This window comes from Magallana gigas, chromosome 4 (assembly GCF_963853765.1).
Source record: "Magallana gigas chromosome 4, xbMagGiga1.1, whole genome shotgun sequence".
NCBI classification, from domain to species: Eukaryota; Metazoa; Mollusca; class Bivalvia; order Ostreida; family Ostreidae; genus Magallana; species Magallana gigas.
The window spans coordinates 53,915,020-53,937,510 of record NC_088856.1 but is presented as its reverse complement, the minus strand read 5'-3'; the positions used below and the strand labels follow the sequence as shown (position 1 = coordinate 53,937,510).

The 22,491-nt window shown below is 36.5% G+C and overlaps 2 protein-coding genes across 4 annotated transcripts; both read left to right on the top strand.

Moving 5' to 3' along the window:
• Nucleotides 1–594: 594 nt before the first annotated feature.
• LOC105323817 (ETS domain-containing protein Elk-3) lies at nucleotides 595–8,255 on the top strand. 3 transcript variants are annotated; one of them, XM_011422893.4, is made up of 4 exons: nucleotides 595–899; nucleotides 3,524–3,566; nucleotides 5,384–5,491; nucleotides 6,825–8,255. In XM_011422893.4, exons 2-4 carry the CDS (start codon nucleotides 3,560–3,562, stop codon nucleotides 7,826–7,828), a joined length of 1,119 nt encoding a protein of 372 aa, XP_011421195.1. In that variant the 5' UTR covers nucleotides 595–899; nucleotides 3,524–3,559; the 3' UTR covers nucleotides 7,829–8,255. The 3 variants fall into 3 exon arrangements, with proteins under 3 accessions (XP_011421195.1, XP_034307000.1, XP_065939066.1); XM_034451109.2 differs by lacking the exon at nucleotides 595–899 and adding an exon at nucleotides 3,178–3,270; XM_066082994.1 differs by lacking the exons at nucleotides 595–899; nucleotides 3,524–3,566 and adding an exon at nucleotides 4,667–5,253.
• A 3,240-nt stretch (nucleotides 8,256–11,495) lies between these two features.
• On the top strand, nucleotides 11,496–21,417 carry LOC105323816 (NCK-interacting protein with SH3 domain). Its single transcript, XM_011422892.4, has 11 exons — nucleotides 11,496–11,741; nucleotides 12,774–12,880; nucleotides 13,463–13,620; nucleotides 13,980–14,719; nucleotides 15,119–15,283; nucleotides 15,962–16,048; nucleotides 16,573–16,711; nucleotides 17,819–17,899; nucleotides 18,382–18,603; nucleotides 18,917–19,089; nucleotides 21,119–21,417. Exons 1-11 carry the CDS (start codon nucleotides 11,568–11,570, stop codon nucleotides 21,302–21,304), a joined length of 2,232 nt encoding a protein of 743 aa, XP_011421194.3. The 5' UTR covers nucleotides 11,496–11,567; the 3' UTR covers nucleotides 21,305–21,417.
• Nucleotides 21,418–22,491: the final 1,074 nt, after the last annotated feature.

The following is a 22,491-nucleotide window of genomic DNA, read 5'->3' as shown; positions in this document are numbered from 1 at the left end:
ATAATGTGAATAAAATGTAATGCCAATAGCTCATTCGTCATAGAAATCCGTGACTTTGCCCACCTTTTACAGACAAAAAATTCATTCATTCACCCATCCATGTTTACGTAGTACGTTTATATTCATATATACATGTACATTTATATATTTAGAAATAGTTCAAATAAAACGCTGGTCGTGTCAATGCTCTATGACATAATTTGTATTAAATTCTAAGAACAATATATCGTGTGATTTTTTTAAAAATTTTTTAGAGCTTCACCCCCACATTTCACAATTGGAAATACCAAGAAGGCATTTTTCAAGGCGGCGTGGGTGTTTAAAATTCAAAAGACAATATGAGATATGCCAGGGTTCTAAAATCCCAGATACATGGCTATGTGTGTAAATGTGACCCACCTTCCCTAAACTTGCCACCTTGCGGCTTCTTTGCAACGTGTGATATAATATCATCAGAACATTGACAATATACAATCTATTTATAGAAATTACCTAACGGCGACTCGGAAATGATTGGTTGAATTTAACCTTTGCAGAGTTCATTGGTAAACATAACTTTTTTATTCGAGCGAAACGTGACGTCAATATTGTGGGAGTTCCCCAAGTAAGAGTCTCGGCTTCCGGGTCAGGATGAGTCTGATTCACCTCACCGCATTCCGTGATACGCATGGTTGTCTGTGAGAAAAAGAGAAACTCTCCTGTTCTTAAAAAAAACTCTATTAATGGACTTATCGTATTTTAATTATCCATTATAGTAATCAACAGGCAGATCGATTCTCGAACCCGAACTGACCGAGTTATTTTGAGTGGGAAGACAGTTTGTCCGTAGTGCGGGGGGATTTGTTGATTTCTCCGTGGGAGGGGATTTGACCCTGTATCATATCACTGGACGTCTGGAGGTTAGTAACAGTGATGTTGAAATCTGAATTTACAAAACTGTTAACAATAACATCACGTGATACATCTTATGATTATATACAGTAGTACGTAGTTTTTGTGTATATTGTAAATTTCACATGGAGAGAGAGAGAGAGAGAGAGAGAGAGAGAGAGAGAGAGAGAGAGAGAGAGAGAGAGAGAGAGTAAGTATGTATTGTCCTTTACAAAAATTTAGATTTTTGAGAATCAAAATTTGTACAAGTTATAAGTCATGTTGTATATTTTATTTGATAAAATGAAATATATCGGAAAGGACAGTATGTACATGTACACATGCGGAAATAGTATATAATTCAGTTTAAGAAGGTTCCAATGACGAAGTTTTCCCCTTCATTTTCCCCGGGGTATGTACATGCTAGCCTCAGTGGCTTTATGTACACACTAGGGGGTCGGATTAACACGAGTGTGCCCTAAAATCAAACATTGGGCCTATTCAATATTCACGCTAATGTTTCCGGTTATCAAGTATTGTCAAGGTTTTTACTAGCTACCCGCTTTACAGTCTGTCCTCTGGAGTGTGAAATAGCGACCCGCCGGGAATTTCTCAAATATTTGAAATGTAGGTTTTAACTTAAGACATTTTATTCTGATTAAATCATCCAGTTATTTGTATGTAGACATCAGCAGGGGGCGTATGTAAGCTAGCTTCGTAGGTCACTAGGGTAGTACCCCAAACACAATATCGCATCAAAGGTATTGATTCGTACGTTCATTACATAAACTCACGCGCTTGTTGCTGTCAAACGTAAACAGACAGTCTTATCTTTTTTTGTATAAATATACAGAATGTGTCCGGGTTCTCTCAGACGCAACACACAACAATGGCGTGTTGGTGATGTTTAGACCTGTGCAGTGTCACTCAAAGAGGCGATATTACGCAATCCTTGCGATGTGTTATGTAGCGATTAAGACCTGCAGTTTCCTTTCTATTTAGTTTGGGTTTTTTGGTTAGTTCCTTATAGAAGTTAGAACTCCTACACATCGTGTTTTCATTGTTTTTATTGATGAGCCCGTACAGAGAGAGAGAGATAGAGAGAGAGAGAGAGAGAGAGAGAGTTGTTTAGGTTCCGGGAGCTATTTATACCTGTATTTACGTGTATAATATACCGTTATATACGACACACAACCCAACCCAAGATTGCAGGTACAAATGTAGTACAGTACTTGACAGCAAGTCTCTCTCTCTCTCTCTCTCTCTCTCTCTCTCTTTCTCTCTCTCGCGTATCTATGCTTGGAAAAGCCGTGTATATGAATATGTCTGAACATTGTAATGTTTATGTGTTTTCATCAAGTGGTATTTGACCTATTTTACTGTTTAATGAATGACAAATGACAGGCGTCGTATATAGTCAGCAATTACATTACACAAATTGATTTTGTTACATGAATAATGTAGAGCGTCAGTTTCTGTAAAGTATAGACTTTATTGGTTACATCACATCCCTATAGACTCTCCACGGCAGTCATTGCTGGGTTTTTTTTGTTCAGAAGAATCAGATAACTTCTGTCACCAGAGTGGGGTTAGCTCTCGTTGTACCAGCAATGAAATAGACAGAGCTAAAACAGGTCATAAAAAAGAAACCTTCTACACAATTCAAATAGATGTGCTGTTTTCTGAGCATTGACTCTGTGCCGACTCTACATGTACTAACTCATGTATTGGCATTGTACGGCATGATAAGGACTATATATATATATATATATATATATATATATATATATATATATATATATATATATATATATATATATATATATATATATATATATATATATATATCCATAACCCTTAAATTCATTTATGTTCCGTCATCTCTCTACACATTATAGATAAGGATACATTATAGTGATTTTTCCTGATATAAACATCGAACCAGTACATTTGATATGCTTTTAATATTTTAATATCATCAGATCTCATTTATTCAAGATATGGTCATTTCACTTTTATCGGATATTCATCGACTTAAAAGTTTTTTTTATATATATTTTTTTGGGGGTGGGGGGGGGGGGGTGTTGAGTAAAATAGGGAAACCTGGTATAAATATTATATAAAATGTAAATGAATTTAATAGTTAGAAGGGGAAATGGAGTTGCGTCATCTTAAAATCTAGAACAATTGATTTAGTGGCAACTGGCAAGAATATATATAAAAAAAATCCAGCAAGTCATATAATTGCATGTACACATACATACGAAGTGTTAGCACTTAGATAAAATAAGGAAGTATTCAACACCGGAAAAAGGGAAATCACCATTGCTAAATGAATACCATTCATAAAGTTGAAGATCCACACACAAGTGTGTGTCTATCCCACCAGCTGTGCGTTTTGTAAGTCTTTTGTTAGATTTAAAGGTCCTCAATGTATATTTTTTATCTTACGTATGTGTGCTAGTTTTTTTGTGCTGCGTATGAGGAAGATTATTCCGGGAAATTTCCGGCTACACTGAGCGGACCTCGCTCACACGCCGAGTTTAAAATCACGAGAATTCAAAGAAAAGATTAACTTCATTTTAATTGTGACTTCAGCGAGTGTTAGTTTAACAAAAATATATATTTATTCTTTTTAATTTTTTTTCTCCAGGAAAGCCAGTTTTAAAAAGAGCCAGCTCACCGTAGCATGGAAGGTATGTTGCATATATACATGGCTTATTTATATTTATCGATTTATTTATGTGATTTAGAATTATTTGCATCTCCCAAAATTATTTATTGCCATAAGAAGGAAATAATAATTGTCAAACATACTGAGATGATAGAAGTTTAATATTTTTAGTAACTACATGATATGAATTACTATATGTTGGTAAACTGATAATACAAGTTTTCTCTTAAAAAAAAAAAAAAAAAAGAGCAAGAAAAATTGTTTCCATGATCAAAACGGCGGCCTCCAGTTTTTAATGATTTCACCGACCTTATCATCTGAATTGATGTGAAACTATGCAGGAACGTTCAGCTTTCTGAGAGGGAAACAAAAAATTCTCCCAAGCGTTCTGCGTCATTTGAAGAAATCTGATACCGTCCTATACACTTCAAATAATCAAAGAAAAAAATCTAATAGCAATTTCAGGGAAAAATCTTTTTTTCTGGTCTCTGGTAAGATACGATTTCTCTTCCCTTACGATTGAGCACTTGAACTTGGATCAGCGGCTACAACAGCTACAAATAAAACGACGAATATACTCCCATGCTACTGAAACCCAATTGCAGATTTCATTAAAAATTTAGAGTGTTGTAAGACCGTTCCGTACGATTCTCCCTTGACCCCCTCCCCCGTCTTGGACCCCCAGGGTCCCCCATTCCCTCCTGGGTCCCCCATTTCCCGCACGACAGCCGAGATCCCCTTCCTGATAAGAAGAACATTTTTCGCAGTCCGCGGCGCTGAGTCGCTTTATTTCACCAGAGCCTATTCGATTTCAGCCTCTTCTCTCTCTCTCTTTCTCTGACTGCTATGAAATTATTTAAAGAATGTGTAAATTCTCAACAGATGCGGAATCGTAGATATGGGGGTTTTATTTTTACTACACCAATTTTTTTATTCAAATCACAAAGAAATTTGGTGATGTAACATCGATGACATATATTCGATTTTGGTTTGGATATTGTACATGTAGATCCTGAAATTGAGAGTTTATTCCTGAAGGTTAGTCCAGTGCTTACATAGAGTGCATGAAAACAATTGGGTCTTTGTCAACAATCTCACGTTCTTGTATGGTTTAATTTTTGAAAAAAAAATTGTATTTTGGTTTTCTTCTTGTGATTGATCATGGCAATTTCTCCCATTATTTTCCTGTATATTGCGCCAGGCGGTTACAACTCCATGAAATTAAAAAAAAAAACCGAAAGAGATTGAAATATTTATAAGCATACACTGAAAGAGAGGGCGTTCCTTTTATCTGATGATTATTACTTCCTAAAATACTTCACTGAAATTAAATCTAATTTAGCATCATTGATTTTTTTTCCTTCTCTCGAATGATCCTGCATCCTACAGGTACGTGATTTTGTGCCACGAATTAACATTTCATAAGGAAGGCTGAAATTACCAATAATTATGTAATTAGCTGACGTCAGAAAGGAGCAGCGTCACGTTGCATTATGTCGTAAGCTCGGTTATGACCCGCTGTAACAACAGGGCACGTAGAATATGACGTCACTACGTAATTATAACTGAACATCTTAAATATCAAAGGAGAAATCCCCCAGAGTGCTCAAAAAAGTTCCTTTATCTCTTGATCTCAATGTCTCTGCTTGTGGAAGTCTACTCCTCTCCCGCAACCGATACCTCAGACTTGCCAGTAAAGTGCATTGGGGGTGAGTGATGTGGCATCGTGGGTTATTTGGGGGGTGGGGTGGGGGTGAAGGTAATCTTACTGTTTCGGTCTGTGTGTAGGATATTGTTGTTTGTTTTTTTTTACATTGGGATATTCTGTGCTATTTATAGATGCCCGATCGTGGACGGCGTCCCCCGATCTCTCCGATTCGTCATCACGCCTGTCTTCAGACGCTGGGGAACCCCCTAACAAAAAACTCTGCGTAACTAAGCAACGAGGTGAGTGGCTTTTTTATTAAAGATTTTTACGTTTATTTGAATTCAACTCAAACTTTCTGGGATATTACGCTAAAATATATAAACAAAAGACGATGCATACTAGCGAATACAGTTGTTTACAATTATAACTTGTATGAATATTCAAGGGTCTGCAAGCGCTTGGCATAATCCCAAGTGTGGTACTAAACTGTTCCTCCATTTGGATGAATGATTTCCGGCTCATATATAGTTGGTATATGTTTAGCTTTCCGCTTGGTCGTCAAACTGGGTTCTCAAAATAAGTCTTCCGCCATTGCGAACTTCCGTATTTACTTGTCTCTATGAGGGAGGGGAAATTTGAACATGAAGGAAAGATAAATTTGTAAGTTTACCGGATAAGGCAGTATAACTCCCTATTCTAAATGCATCCATAGTGCACGATCGCTTATTATTAATTCTCACCATATCTGTAAGTTACGGGATTTTCCCAACAGCACTCTTCGTCATTATCGTCTGTTTGACTCAATCAAACCCAGAAAAGGGCCAAAAACAGCAAACAGAGACATATCCATGAAAAATTAATTCTAAAGTAAACATCGAGGAAAAATATGAACAATAATTAAAGGGGAAATCCCAATTTTAATAAATTGTTCTCTTGAGGGCAACATGTCCTTAAAAAGCCATCTCCATGGGTAACAAATTCTGTCGCGTGCATGTATCTCTGCCACGGTCGTGTCTGATTGCGTTAGAGAAATTGATGGAGCGGTCGTCGATGACATTTTAGACTTAATTATGCATAATAAACACATACAAGTTAATAGTACACGTATTGATATATCATTGGTGATCAATCGTCGTGGTGTAAGCGGCCCGTGAGTAACGGTGCAGAGTTTGAATTGAGTGAATTGTAGATGTCATGTGTGGGCTGTTCTGTATGATCGATGTCCGCTGATACAAACGGTTCTGTTAACAATGACGCCCAACACAGAACGATGATCTAACGTGATAGCAATAACGTTAATTTGTTTGATATCATGAATTATGATAATTATTGATTAAACTTCCTGGAAACTTCTTGCACTCTGAGTTTTTTTTAATTTATATGTATTACAATATTGATAAAACTCTCATCGTAACACCTTCTTTTTTGAGATTTTCGATTGATTTCATGCATTTTATGCATCGAATCAACTATATTGATTAACAAAATTAAACGTTTAATATTCTGTCTTTTGAGTTTTGGGTTTAAATCATGCATAAACTCATCTTCTGGGTTTTTTTTTAAATATTGATTTCTTGCAATTTGATATTGATAAAAATCCCCTTGTAACTTCATAATTATTTTGATTGGCAGGGTCCGTGATGGACACCAATGTGACGCTATGGCAGTTCCTACTGGAGCTGTTGGTCGGGAACCAACACTCAGACATCATCCAGTGGACCAACACGGAGGGAGAGTTCAAGCTCATCAACGCTGAGGAGGTGGCGAAACTGTGGGGACTGCGCAAAAACAAGCTCAACATGAACTACGACAAGCTCAGCCGAGCGCTGCGCTACTACTACGACAAAAACATCATCAAAAAAGTGATGGGACAAAAGTTTGTGTACAAATTTGTGTCTTTTCCAGAGATTGTTAAAACGGAAAACAAAATTTCTTTCCATGCGATGATGGAAAACATGGCTAAAGGGCAAGGGTGTGTGATGCCGCATTTTGCGTCATACGACGCTGCGCGGATTAAGTCGTCTGCTAATTTCGCGCTCAATCAGGGTACCACTGCAGTGTCTACAGTAAAAACTGAAGCATCTGCCCTCAGAAACTTCAGGTACGCAAGCGCGACCCCCACATCAACGATGGTGATGTCTACATCCGGGCCCCCGTCAGTAATTTTAATCAAATCTGAGCCACAGTCAATGCCATCGCCTCCTCTTCCCAAATCTTCATCTTCGCCGTCGTCTTCCTTACATCACCACAAGATGTCATCTTCATCGACGACGCGCCCCAAGCCCACCCCCCTCAGTCTCCCTATACACGACCCGTCTCCCTTGCCAACAAGCGTTCTCTCCAGCCTCGCAATTCCAAGTCCGAAAGTCTCCATGTCCACTGGCCTGTCTACCCCCCTGGTTCTGGCTAGCCCGGTGATCGGCCCTAGGACGCCTTTCCTCCATTTTTGGAGTTCTTTGAGCCCAATAACAACGATGAGTCCCCGCCTCGGCGGTTCCGCATCAGCTTTTCAGTTCCCCACATTCGCCACCAATCACATGACACTGTCTCCGATGACGGCGACGTTTTCTAACGTCGAATCGTTGGCTACACCCGCCTTGACATCACCAACGAGGTCCATTCCCTGTGTGTTATGACCATTACCGAAGTCCGAGCACGATTTCAAATTCTGATCGGGCTCGAAATATTCTACGGTGCTATGTTTGGGACCAATATTCCAAGTTTTGTTTTTGTTTTATTTTAAATCTTGAACAAACTACAAAGTGTTGAAGGTCAAAATGATTTGGAGAAATTTTTCTCTCTCTTTTTTTTTTATGTGATATAAGCATGATTTATTTTTGTACTGAAACAAAAGCAATGAGTTGATGTTTTGAGAAGTTCTATTATACTGTATTTGCCTGCACCCTGGCGGTGATTTTGTATGGAATTTAATAGTCGCTTGATTATCATAACACTGTACATATTGCTTAGATTTTTCTATGAACTTACTAATGGTCATCCATATCACTGAGTCCCATGGAGTTAAATTATGTACATTCTTTAATGAATTCTTTTGAATTGCAACCAATAACGTTTTATGTTGTTTTTACTACACCATACATGAACCTGCAATTAAGAAATAAACAGGAAAATAAAAGGTTCATCGGAATATGAACTTGGTTGGTCACGTGATCAAATCCTATGACACCCTGTTTTTACTATATCATACATGAACATGCACTCTGCTTTGAATATGCAGTGTAACATATTGAACCGACCGCTATCTTCCCATCCCTATACATGTATATTCTAAGTAGGGAAAGTGTTTTATCCATTTATAGGCAGTCTTTCTTTTGCATTGTAAATTTAAATTGTTTTGCGAGTTTCATTTTAAGAGTGTTCTATGATGGCGGACATTTATAGAGTATTTCAATTTCCTTACGAAGAAGAGCTTTATATAGAGGAACAGGAAAGTGATCAGGATTTCTAGATTTTTTTCTTTACTAAATGTTAGTGTGTAGCCAAAAATATCATATGTCAAAATTTGATAAAGATCTGATTGGTAAATTGTTGACACCCCCCACCTCCCTCACCCCCACACCCAACCTCCTAATTAACAATTTATACACAGTAAATATCTATGACAAGTAACGTTTATATTGATCCTCTTCTCTTTCCAATGAATAAGTAAAATTTCTTAGAAAAAATGCTAATTTTATATAATTAATGTAATAATCATATAAAAAAAAATTATGAAAACACTTTCACCGTTAAAAGGTTAAAGCATCAGGTGTGGCGTCAATTAGAATAACCACGGGTTTTTTTTGATTTATTTCTTCCTACTATTTTTTCCTCAAACGATAAAATCCATGGATAAATTTCTTCCACCTTTTAATTCAGACTTGGCCTTTATCTAAATTCTGTTGACACTTTGACGGTTTCGAAGAGCCAGAATCAGATCTATTCGAGTAGCTCTAAAGAATGATACAGGTATTTCAAACACGATGGACACTAATTTGTTAACATCAAAATACAGAACATAAAGACATCTTCCTAACTATATTTATGAAAATGAAACAGTGGTTGTCGTGTTCAATAAAACTGCGCGTAAAATGTGTATATATTTCCTGCATACGGAACATATTCGCTCTGTAAAGATACGTGTAGTCGTCTGCGTAATTTGTCTCTATTTAGAAACATTTACATCTACCAAGTATTATTCCCTCTATTTCTTACGAAAACTTAAGTTAATTCATAGCTCTATAGAAACAGCCAGACTGAAATCTACACGCCCCGTTTTTCGATTGGTCGAAATCTACAGCGGCTGAAACTGAGAAGAAATTGACATGTCGGAAATTGACACGCCCTGTTTATCGATTGGTCTAAACCTACAGCGACGGACTGCACAAAATAATCATGATGATGTCAGACTCAAAGTTTCACAGAAGACGATTTGGCTGTTTCTTTTAGCTAACGTACTTATGTATATTAAGAGTAATTTAGTGAATTAAACTTACTTTTTATAATCAATTTATTAATTAGTTAAAAGAAAGATGTTAATATAAACAACAAAATGCTTTCTTTGACGATTCATGCGGGTTATGAAGGTAGGGATCACTGCAGGAAAAATTACATAGACCGCTAACGCGGGTTATGTATTTTTTTCTGCAATGTCGCTACCTTCATATCCCGAATGAATCACCAAAGTAATCATTTTATTGTTAAATAACTCGAGTCTTCAAGCATTATAAGTTAATCGGTTTTTTCCGCGTTAAGGAATAATCTCGCTTCTCTGGAATATCGTCGTTCTTAAACAATTGATTAAATGCATGAATCTAATACTTTGTACGTGTATTGTGTTTTATAGTGTTTATTTAAGGAATGGATTCAATATTTATTTGTTTTATACGATATAAAATGGTTTGGGACACTTAACTCTTTATAAACCGCGAAGCGGTTTATAAAAAAGCGTAAACTGTTTCAAACCATTTTACATCGTACAAAACTAATAAATATTGAATTCATTGCTTATAATTCATTTTTTTTACACTTCACTGTAGATAAAAACGGTCATTTGACCTTTAAATGACTCAAAATTGTACAAAATTCAAACGTATCGTCGGGCTTATTGATACGTTATTGACGTAAATCTTACTATATGACGTAGGCAACATTCTTTATACGATAAAAAATAATTTTTTAGCCAATCAGAAAGCGCGTTACAGCCAGAAAATTAAATTATTTTAATATATGGGCTGGTTGTTAGTACTTTTATTACTTTGATTTTTTAGAACAATTTGAAAACGTGTTTGAATTGCTTTCTATAACGACACATGACTGAGCTGTTGGTCCTTAGAAAGTCCCTTGAAATTACGGATCTATAAAATTATACACTTTGATTCATCGATATTGAAAATGACATAAGAAAAAAAATTCACAGCACCGAATTAAGGTACAATGTAGGTGTAGGGCAACCTAATTGTTCACTTATTTACGTATCTAAAAAACTATAGATACACCTATAATATTAATTAACCTTATATTTTTCAACCTAAATTTAACCTTAATTTATTTTGCGCGTTCTTTGATGAATTAAAAAAGTATTTAGAGCGATTTAGAAAATGCTGGGTTAACATATTTGGTTGAATGCCTGTGTATGGCATGTGAACCGCAGATTACAAGTTCGAATCCGCTTGGGGTTTTTGTCCATATTTATTATTTTAAAATTTTGAAAATCATAATTACATCCAAAAATGGCACATTTGTTCGCCTATTTGACTTTTTCACTTTTATGCTTCACATCTTTAATAATCAGTAATTTTATGTTGATTTAAGAAAGTGTACAGTGAGATGTCGACTCACACCTATCTTCGCTAACCAGAGGTTTGCGATCTACTCTGCTCCTCTACAAGAGGCTAGCCAAGATGGGAGACAACTTAATAAAACCTTAACAAAATTTTAAAAACACAATAACTACACGTACGCCTTGTTTTTATAACAAATATTTTGAGCTCTGTTTCTTGCTTGTTGTACAACAATTCTAATGAAGAAAAGTAATACGAAATTAAAAAAAAAAATTACGTTTGACTCTGCGCACATGTGGCTTTGTGCTTCCTTCAAAATAAGATCTACATGTCATACTGATGACTCCATGATATATATTTTTTATACAAAAAAGGGAAACCTCCGCATGATAAGTATCGTTTAAAACTGTTAATATGTAATTTAAAATGAATTTTAAAAGAAGGAGGAAAACTGATGACTGCATAAAATCGAATTTATTCAAGAACAACCTAATAACTAAAAAAAAAAAAAGTTTAGCTGGTACCCTTTCTGCTGAAAAGAACCAACTAAAACAATATGGATGCCTAAGAAAATTATAATTTTCAATGCAAAATGTTTCGGGCATTATATAAATACTCGGCAAGTACGAAGAACTTTGACTTGTCTTTTGAGGCAGGCGACCAATTCACTGACCTAGAAAAACCGGAGAAGGGCTGGCTATTCGTGCAGAACGGTTTTGGCGAAATTGGCTATGTGCCTGCAAGTTACGTTGAAAGAGAAGATACAGTAAGTCATCTTTGCACGATACGATTCTTATGCGGCACATTTTATTTATAACCATATTTGAGACTTCAAATTATATATAAGGTCAGCTCATATAGTTTGTTATGATTTGCATCAGAAACGAACAGCATGCATTTGTCCTATTGACCCATAGAATGTTCTAGTAATGCCACCCGTAAATGTGTCAATAGGCAACCGTTCATAATCGCTTTAGATTTAGAGGAGGTGGTGTCTTTTTGCCACTTTGTTCTGCCCAGCTTTTGAAGAGACAGTAAAGTGAATAGGAACACACCTAGCTGCAATAATGTAGCCCTCTCCTGATTTTTTTTTTTTTATTGGGAGAGGGCTACAACTCCATAGGATCTCCGTATTGGTGGAAGTGTAGGAGTGATTCACTCTCGCAACGATTTTGGCTCAAATCTTATATAAATGACAATAACACTCGCATTTCTTACTTGAACTTAAACATTGTAGTTGTGTATGGCATAAATTAATCCAAAAATATCAAGTATATAAGTCCATGTATCGGTTATTTTACGTGTATGTCAACAACGCAAGTTGAATTTGTCCGCCATGTTAACTGACCTTGATTGGTTTTATTTTGGGACAGCCAATGAGAATTCAGGAGCGGATCTTGAACTGAATGTAGGAATTAAGTTAAAAGTATCCGGAAATAGACATGTAACACCCCCCAACCCCCACACATAAAATATAAAAGCTTCAGAAAATAATGTTAAATCATTTTATTTACTTACTCAAAGAAAGATTGAAATATATCAACTTGATAGTCTGTTAATGTCTAACATAACCAAGTTTCTTTGAAAACACATGATAATCTTTGAGTCAAAAGTTATACACTTCACCCATTTTCTCAATGTCAAAGGATGAAATCATAAGAGAGAGAGAGAGAGAGAGAGAGAGAGAGAGAGAGAGAGAGAGAGAGAGAGAGAGAGAGAGAGAGAGAGAGAGAGAGATCTTCTGAAATAAGCATATGAAAAGCTTAAAATGTGAACAAATTTTTGTTGTATTCTTTAGACAACTTTGGCTGAGATACTGAGTTCCATAGATAGAGCAATACAGAACATCCATTATCAAGCTGCTGCCTCAGGCACCTACACACACACACAGCGGGATAACCTCCAGTAAGTATGTACACCAGGATAACCTAATCTACACATGTACTCCAGAAATAAACTCAATATCTATCAAAGTTATACGAGTATAACCTGAGTTGGGGCAGTTTATGCTTGATAAAATACGAAGCCGATTATAAAAACGCATTTATTGCTCCAACCCAGGTTAAACTCGTATAACTTGGGTAGATATTGAGTTCATTCCTTATGATTTAATTTTCTGTAACTTACTATACACAAATTGAGTGCGTTTTACTTTTAAATATGATGTTAATCTGTTCAAAATTCAAATGTAATGTCAAGCGGATTAGTACGTTTTTGACATTGATGCATTGTGATGTGCAAACCAGGTTAAGCAAATTAAACTAAATTTTTCTATCCAATCAAATGTCGCGTTACAAACAGAATTATATTATGGTGGGATACCCCTCAGTAGTCATGTATCTCTATAAGCCGTACAGCAGGATTTAATGTATCCTTGTCTCTTAAGTTCAACTCCTCCTATTCCTTGCATCACTAAAATCAAAATTGTTTAAGGCTATTTAACCAAGAATCATGCAGTGGATAGAGTTTGACCTATTCTGTTTCCAGTAAACTAGGAGTGCACAGGGATCATGTTTTGAAGGAGCATGGACCCCAGGCCAACCCCGAGCATTACCTGTTAGAGACGGACAGTAGCTCGGAGACGTCGAGTCACCACAGCGAGCATAGTGAGCACAGCACTCCAGAAAAACATCACCACCTACTTGGTGAGTCAGACCCCAAGCTGTTAACTTGTAGAATGATGTGACCTTGTAGGCCAGTAGCTGTGAAGTTATTGAGTATGAAGCTGTAAACCTGTAGAAAGATGTGCACAACCCTTTTCACCCGTAACTTACTGATTGATGTGAGTTTCTTTAACGGCAGAAGAAGGTTAAAGAGTTATGTGACTTTGTCTACACTTTTAGCCGTAAACTTAGTTATAGTAATATGATTTGCTGCTGTAGACTAACAGTGCAATGTAGCTTTGAGCATAATTTTAGCTATTAATGAGTATATGTTTAAATTTATGTCTCATTAAGTAACAATCCCCACTGATCCAAGTTATTTGATTATTTTTGTGCTGTAGATTTTCATATCAAGAAGAAGCACAGACCAGCCCCCCCTCCCCCCTCAGTGCCTGTGGATCAGTCTCCCTGGACCCCCGAGGCTCAGGACCCCTGGCCCCACCACACGGGTAAATCTCACGCCTCACAGGAGTCCCTCAAACACAGGGGTTCTCACTCTACAGCAGACTCAGCCAAGCATTCCAGCCCACACTCTTCTTCAGACTCACTCAAGCATAAAGGTAGCCACTCCTCTCAAGATTCACTCAAGAAGAAAGCAGCTCACACCACAAAACACGCATCGCCGCATCACTCAACAAGTGTGGATGAGAAGGACAACGGTTGGGTGCATGTGGAGGACACAGAAACCAAGCACCTGCTTGAGCCAGGGCGACAGAACATAGGTGGTGAGGGTGCTTCCCTTGGGGTCCCCAGTGACAGTGCTGTGTCCTCTGACAACTCCAATCTGTTGTCGGTGTCAGACAACAAGATGTTGAAGTCAGAGAGTGTGATATCCCTGTCCTCCCGCCTCTCTCTGTCTAACAGTCCAGTCAAACAGCTGGACAGACCCACGATGATCAACATCAGCACCATTCCCCTCCCCTCCAACCTGGCCACTGAGCTGGTGGGGGAGGTGAGGCGCCACACCAAGCTAAGCTATGACAAGTCGTGCCTGGCAGTGGAGGTGGTGCTCACTCACATTGCCAACAAGATGCCACAAACTGCCGGATTGATGGAGAAAATCCTGTGTACATTCCAAGAGGTACGTGTACTAGGCTTGTCCGTTGATTGGACATAATCACATGAATCAGCGTCAACATAACAGCTTCATTGAAACCTCGACTTAATCTTTTTATCTCCCCTGTTGAGCAAAGGCCACTGTCATTTTTTTTCAATAAACAGTTTGGCTACTTAGAACCTTTCAAACCCTTTCTTTTTTTCAATTCTTTAATTCAGATTTCAAAGATACAATTACCGGTATCTTAATTTCACCATCAGATCAGTTTAAAAAATACAATCTTTATTTCATTTAAATTTTTCTATTATGTCAGGTTAACACAAGTTTTCCAGATTATAGTGTTATTTGATGGTGATTTCGCTGTTATTTCTCCGTTAGTGTTACCGGTATTTGATGGTGATTTCGCTGTTATTTCTCCATTAGGTCAGTACAGCATCAGAGGATGACCTGAGTCACGACCACGTGAGGATCAAGGAGCTACTTGACAAGATCACCGAGTGTAAAGAGGACTCGCAGCAGAGGAGCTGGGCCCTCCACGAGGACCAGCACACTATCTTATCAGTCCTCGAGGAGTTGTTATCCATCTTGGTATTGCAATGACTGTCCTCTTGATAAGCTACTGAAGAAACAGATAATATTCTGGGGTTATAGTGTCGTAGATTTTGTAATCAAAATGGTTTTAATTTTTGAGGGATTTTATTTCATTGTTCACAAAGTATCAATAATGAACAATACTATTTGCAAAAATAAATATACATTCAGAAAGACATATCAATTGACATTTTGTAAGAATTAAAATTTCATTGATAACATCAAAACTTATCCTTACAAAATGATGTCAAAATGATAATGAGGTTTAATCTTTACGTTAACTAAATTTTTTTGCTTTTACAGATTATCAGAGAAACTTTGATTGTGAAATAGATAGTGTTTTAAAGAATTTTTTATGCATCAGTCAAACTCTTATTACTGTAAATTCCTTATTTTACGCTAGTACTTAATTCTGCGATTCCGCTGTTTTGTATCAAATTGCGGGATAAAATCGCGATCTTTGATTTTTTGTTATTATTTCGTTTGCTTTAAAACTGTTTAAAAAATAAATTTGAGACTTTAAAATCGGTGAGGGTTGCTTCTTGCAATTTTACGCTGAAATTAATTCCTCGCATTTGATCAGGAATCTACAGTATTTTAAAAAAAATATATATATGTTTCCATGTTGGCTTATATAGATCATAATCTATGTATATTGTGTTTTTTTTTACAAAGGAAAATGCCAAGGCCTCGACCTGCCGCCATGCTGTAGCCTCGGATGGCTATGATTGTATCCATAGCTTGGTGCAGTATTATCAAATGGTGAGGTGAAAACAAGAATTATCAGTAACTTGCTTTAATTTCCTAGAATTAATGACTGAGCCAATCAAAAAAGAATATTGACAAACATGTCATTCAATATGTGCCTAAACTGCTCTCAGTTATTCTGACTTTGACCCGTCCATCACTTTGACCCGTCCATCACTTTGACCCGTCCATCACTTTGACCCGTCCATCACTTTGACCCGTCCATCACTAGACAACATAGTCTTACCTTATGGTTTTCGGGCATGTTAGTTCTGACTTGTTTTACTAACTCTACTATTTCTTTGTGTTAAGAACCTTAAACTTCTTCATTTGTTCTGTGTAATTACAGTATGAAGGTTTGACTGCAGTTACAGTTTTCTTATTAGACTAATAGTGCCAAGCTGTATCATTAACTTAAGTCATTCTCTCTGTTTAAGGAGGTTTCAACTGCCTTTAAGGTTGTCCCTCCTGAAGGTGTTTGGACTAATAGTACATTTACTAAGCTGTATTACTAACTTTACTCATTCTCTCTGTTTAAGGAGGTTCGCCTGCCTTTAAGGTTGTCTCTACTGAAGGTGTTTGGAGCTCTCTGTGGCCTGGAGTCCTCAGTTATCTCCCATCTCCTGTACTCCATCCTTCCACTGGAGCTGGTGTCTGAGATACGCCATCATAACGAGGGTACGGAGCAACCTTTGGCATTGTGGTCCTCACACTGTACTCGACCTTCTGATAATCTGTCCAACAAAAATGAGAATCTTGTATAATCTAAAGATAAAAAAAAAGATAAAGAATTCAATATAAATTTTTATTACCTTATCAAAAGGATTTTGTTGTTTTATTACAAATTAAATATTTGCGTCTATTTTGAACTGCCGGTCAATAGACTGCTATCTATTAGACCGCCGGTCAATAGACTGCGATCTACTGGACCGCCGGTCAATAGACTGCGATCTATTGGACCGGCAACGAATTTCAGAACGCGGGTATGTTAATGTTACATCCTTTCGATAGTTCTCAGGGAATGTATATTCTTTTACATAGACGCTGTTTTTAGTACTTCGTGAAACCAAATTCAATGTTATCAAAATGGAGTATCAAATAATCAACAGTTTTAAAGCCTCATATAAGGTAAAAAGACTACATGTATTTAAAATCTAATGGGTTGAAGACTCCCCCTTCTTTGTGTAAACTAATATTAAATTGAGATGTTGTAATGCATGCAACAGGTTTTGTGCATGTAAAAGATGAAAAAAATCTTAGTAAATTGCATAATGGCACGAAAACCATCTGCAATATGCAAATTGTAAACCCCGAAAACTAAAAAAGGAATTAGGTAATAAAACAATTATTTAATGCTTGAACAGTCAATAGACTAGAATTTTTTTCCCTTGGTGCAGAGAACAGCTCAATATGATCTATTGCCCTCGGCCGTTGGCCTCGGGCAATAGATCATACTGAGCTGTTCCCTGCACCTCGGAAAAAATATTCTGGTCTATTGACTGCTCAAGCATTAAATAATTGTATACTATTGCACTGCATGAGTTTCAACAGGGTGTGTGGTAATACATTGGATTCTAGTAGGAGTATTTAGAAATAAATTATTATTCAATATTTGATCGATTCCATGCTATCAATATTTTTCTGTAAAGGTCAAGGACTCCTGGATTTCTGTTGTGTTTTAAAACTTTTTTTATTTTTTTTAGAGGCTTGATATTAAATGTGGTATATACTTTTACTTGATAGCTCATGAACTTGAAAAAGTTTCGCCTTTGATTTGTTTTACAGAGCCTCAGAGACTGAGTTATGTAACTTTGGTCCTCACCATGATCTTCTGTACCGCAGAACCAATACCCTCCAATCTACAGGGTAAGACAGTTCATTAACAAATTATTTTGCCATAATAATTTCTTCCTAAATGGTGTGTGTTGATAATGATCTAGAAGGAGATAATTACCTGATTCAAAACCAAAATCAGCAATACAGATTGTCTGAGATGGTTTTAACAATTTAACCACTGTTAAAAAATTGAATTTGGAGAATTATCTAGTTTTTAATGTAAAATTAAGGTATTCTTCAACTCGCCTGTCATCTTCTTTACACCATATTTGTGGTGGCTAGTTTTTGTAAATTTGTTCAAGATTCAGTAGGATGTATTTTTTTTAAAGGATTTGCTTTTATTATGAATGAATACACCTTGTTTTATATACTGCCTTGGGGTGTTAATTTGGAATAAGAAGTTCTATGAAATCCACAAAAATTAAGCCCCCCTCCCCCTCCACTTATACTTATGATTTGCAGTAACCTAGACTGTCACTCATGTACAATATGTTAATTATTTGTATTAACAGAGACTGTTGATGAGGAATTTCTGGACAAGGTTCTGGATATGATAGAAAGCCCAGCCTCCATGGACCACGACGATCAGTGTACCGACCCCCTGGTGAACCTCTTACTGGCCTATAACCTTCACTTTCCTTTCCAGGAGAGCAACGACATCATGTCTGTCCTAGCAAAAAAGGGGACTGTAAAAGTCTTCACTGAAAAGTTACTGGAAATCTTCAATAAAGGAGGTAAGAGAAAGTAAGATTGAAAAGCTATTAGAAATCTTCAAGAAAGGAGGTGAGATAAATGAAAAGTAACCAGAAATCTTATTTAAGGAGGTAAGAAAAAGGAAAGACTAAAAATTTACTGAAAATCTTCAATAAAAGAGGTAAAAAAGTGATGTCTCAAAATAGAAAAATTCATCGACCAAATAAAATGCAAAAACTTCACTTGAATGATCTGCAAAAGAGGTAAAGGGCTAATTTGTAAAAATGGTTGATGCATGATATTTATTCAAAAGTACAAACAATGTAGGCTGTATTAGAATAATTTGGCTTTCAGAGGACCCAGTGAAGATGTTCGAGCACCAGTCCTATCCAGTTCAGTCCCAGGTCAAGTTTATGATTGACATGTTCAGTCACCCAGGCACCGCCTCCCTGCTGTACGTCAATGATGCCAAGGTGTTGATAGATATTCTGATCAGAAATCTGACGGACCTACAGCCTGGCGACAAGGTGAGACTTGTTCTTATTGGTCAATCAGGGGAACGAGGTGGGACCTCTCATTAGTCCACTTGTCCACTGCAAGTCAGAGAGAAGAGACACTGTTTGTACACTGTGTTAAGATTATTTATGATAACTGGTAGCTGCAGGTCTGTAGGTCTCAGTCTGAAAAAATTCGGATGGACGACCTGGGAGCTACAGTGCCTCCCGTAGTAAAAAACTGCAATTTATGGCACGCAAAAAAAATGCGCTAGTTTTGGACTGATTAGCCTTATTTTCACACAAATTCTGTGAAAACATTTAGAACCGTTAAATTCTTCAGACAATTTACTACTGATATTGTCACTTTACTAGCCTCAGACTTTCTCTGAAATATGCTAACCGACCTCGGAAAATAAAGTATATTAGTTCACATCGACATCGAGAGTCACCATTTTTACATGTAAACAAACTGCACCACTTCACTTTACGGGGCTGGTGATGGTGTTTAAAAGAATATCAGAGGCAAGTGAAGTGACGATATATGTAGTAAATTATTCGAGGAATTTTTTGGAATCAAATATTTGTATAGAATGTGTTTGCAAATGAGATTAATCACTCCAAAACTAGCGCAATTGCAGTTTTTTTTTACTATGGGAGGCACTGTAGCTACCAGGTCATGCATCTGCATTTTTTTAGACTGAGAGCTACAGACCTGCAGCTAGAGAACTGGGTGGTCTTGACCTTTCTGAAACCATTAAAACCTCTAGAAAAGGAAGAGTTCATGCTTAAAAGCAGGGACGAGAAGTCAAATAGATAAAATTTAAAAGTTTTTATCTTTGAATTTTTTTTGCTAAATAATGATCAAAGGTAGTAAAAGTGGAAGTTTATGGATGTGTTTTGTATGTTGTAGATGTAATTCAGGTCTCACATACCTGTTAACCTTTCAAAGCTGCTATGTGGGAGAATCTCCCCCTTACCAACTTGGCTAAGGGGGAGATTTTGCGTAAACGACGTTTTTTCACGTGAAATGCAAATATATATTAAAAATACTGTTAGATACCTTATTTTACCATTGTTATTAATGCATTTGCAATCATTTTAAATTTTATTATTTCTATGACTATACCAGTGTGCAATTACAACTTGTGTTGCTGTACATGTTCAGAAAACTATTATTTTGTTTGCATGGTACAATACAAGAAGTCAATAGTGCCACTTTTTATATTAAGTCTTCTTATTGTTCAGTATTGAACCATCACTGCATGCTGACATCTAGGGTAAACACAGAAAATTTATTTTGCGTATTTTGAATTTGCAGTGAAACCCAGTTAAGAAAATACCAGTAAATTATATTCATTAAAATTATTTTTTGCCTTATATATAGGATAGATTTTTAATTCACAAAACAACATTAAATTAAATTAATGCTTTTACATGCACTTTTTCCTCGAGCTTCACTTTTATCGGTAGCTTGTATAAACACTCAGTGTTCCAAACTCACTTTGAGTTTTACCGACTGTGCTGGCCAGACAGAATTAGTCACGCCTCACTGCACGTAGCTTGGGTGCTTTACCTGTGCACCTGTTAAGTGACACCACTGGCTGTGTATTGTTTTCTTTGGTGTTACAGAGTAAAATCAAGATGTTTTAAGCTTTTACTTATTTTTTATAAGGCCTATGCATAACTAAATACGTAACTGATTTAAGTCAAAACCGGAAGTATAATCGTAAAAAGTAAACTGGACTATAACATGTCATACTATGATCGCGGTAGACAGTACTTGGATGGATTTTGATATATTCAAGCTACACAGCAGCTTTTGAGCTCAAAATCAGAGAAAAACCCACAGTGGTTGTTGAAATTTGCATGTAAAGATTAAGAATTGGGGGGGGGGGGGGTATGGGGGAGACAAATACGATTGCGGGAGAAATTTGTCTCCCGTGCGGGAGATAGGTTGGATGCGGGAGATCTTAGATTTTTAGGCCGTTTTGCGGGAGTCTCCCGCGCAATGCGGGAGGGTTAACAGGTATGGTCTCAGTTATGACTTTGTTTGTTTTAGATGCGTTCCTCCATCTTGATCCTGGTGAAGCTTCTTCTACAGAACTCAGACTACTTTGAACACCAGCACAGAATGACAGAACTGTGTGAGTGTGTGCTGACCATTAATAAAGAGGAAGAGGAAGTGACGGTCCAGGACAGGAAGGAAGCAGAGGTCATACTGAAGGAACTCAACAAAAACATGTAGACTAAAGAGGAAGTTAACTACTTATGTAAGTGAAATAGAAAGTGTAGAAGAATGTATAAGTACACAGAAGAAGAAAAAGGAAGTTTAAAATAACAGAAGAGGAAGGAAGTTTACCAGACAGATGAAGAGGGAAAACAGACATATGAACATCAAGGAATTTTAAATTCATGTGTAAAATTAAGTATGAATTTAGGAAAGTATGAACAGGTTTATAAGTAAGGGCATTCATGAGGAATAAATGTCAACTTAATAAGCAATAAAGAAACAACCTGACACACATCTAAAGAGGAAGTTACTTTGTATTCACATGAAGAATGAAGATTAAAAAAATTTAAAGCTGCATGCATGGTTAATTTTCAAGATACTAGATGAAGTTGTTGTATTTATTACTGGTTTTTATGTTTTGCATCTAAATCATTGTCAGCACATATTTACTTAATCAAAGAGAAAGGGGACAGAGAGGAAAATTGAACACCTAGTGTTAATTGTGAATTTTGGCTCTATTTTATTACCTTGATATTTTTTGCAAGAAATGTATTGACGAATTGTTGTGGCCTTTTAAGGCAGTATTATAAGAAACTTGTACATTTGTTTGTGAAGTGCCATATCTATCTTTGCTAGTGTTTGGGGAACATTCAATGTTGTCAGTAGTTTTTAGGATTATTTTTTTCTGCTTTATTTGCTTGTGTGAAAGTACATTCGACTGTGGCTTTCTGAAAACACTCTGTGAAATTTCCAAGAACTTTGACTTATTCACTAAATATACACACTTTTGTTAGACACAAAACATGGTACCTTGTGACTATGCAGTATACTCTTTAAGAAAAAGCAGAAATTGCAGGCATGTAAAAATTTTTTGATTATTTGTACAGTATTAGCAAGTTAGCTAATTAGCAGGGTGCTTAGGTTAACCCATAGTTGTAATAGGGCAGTTGCTTGCTAAAATTTTAACCACTGAATTTTTACCATGTAAAGTTATGGAACATGTCTTTTAATAAAATTCTGCCAAAAGTTTTTTATTCTGTATCAAAAGATGCAAGTAACAGTTTACATTAATGTTACATATTCATTAAACAGTATTCAGAAACTACATGTAGTGGATATTTTGGATATAGTTTCTGGTTATGGTTAGTTCAAGAATGGATAATAGACCAAGAAGGTTCAATGTTTTATTAAGAGAGTTTCCA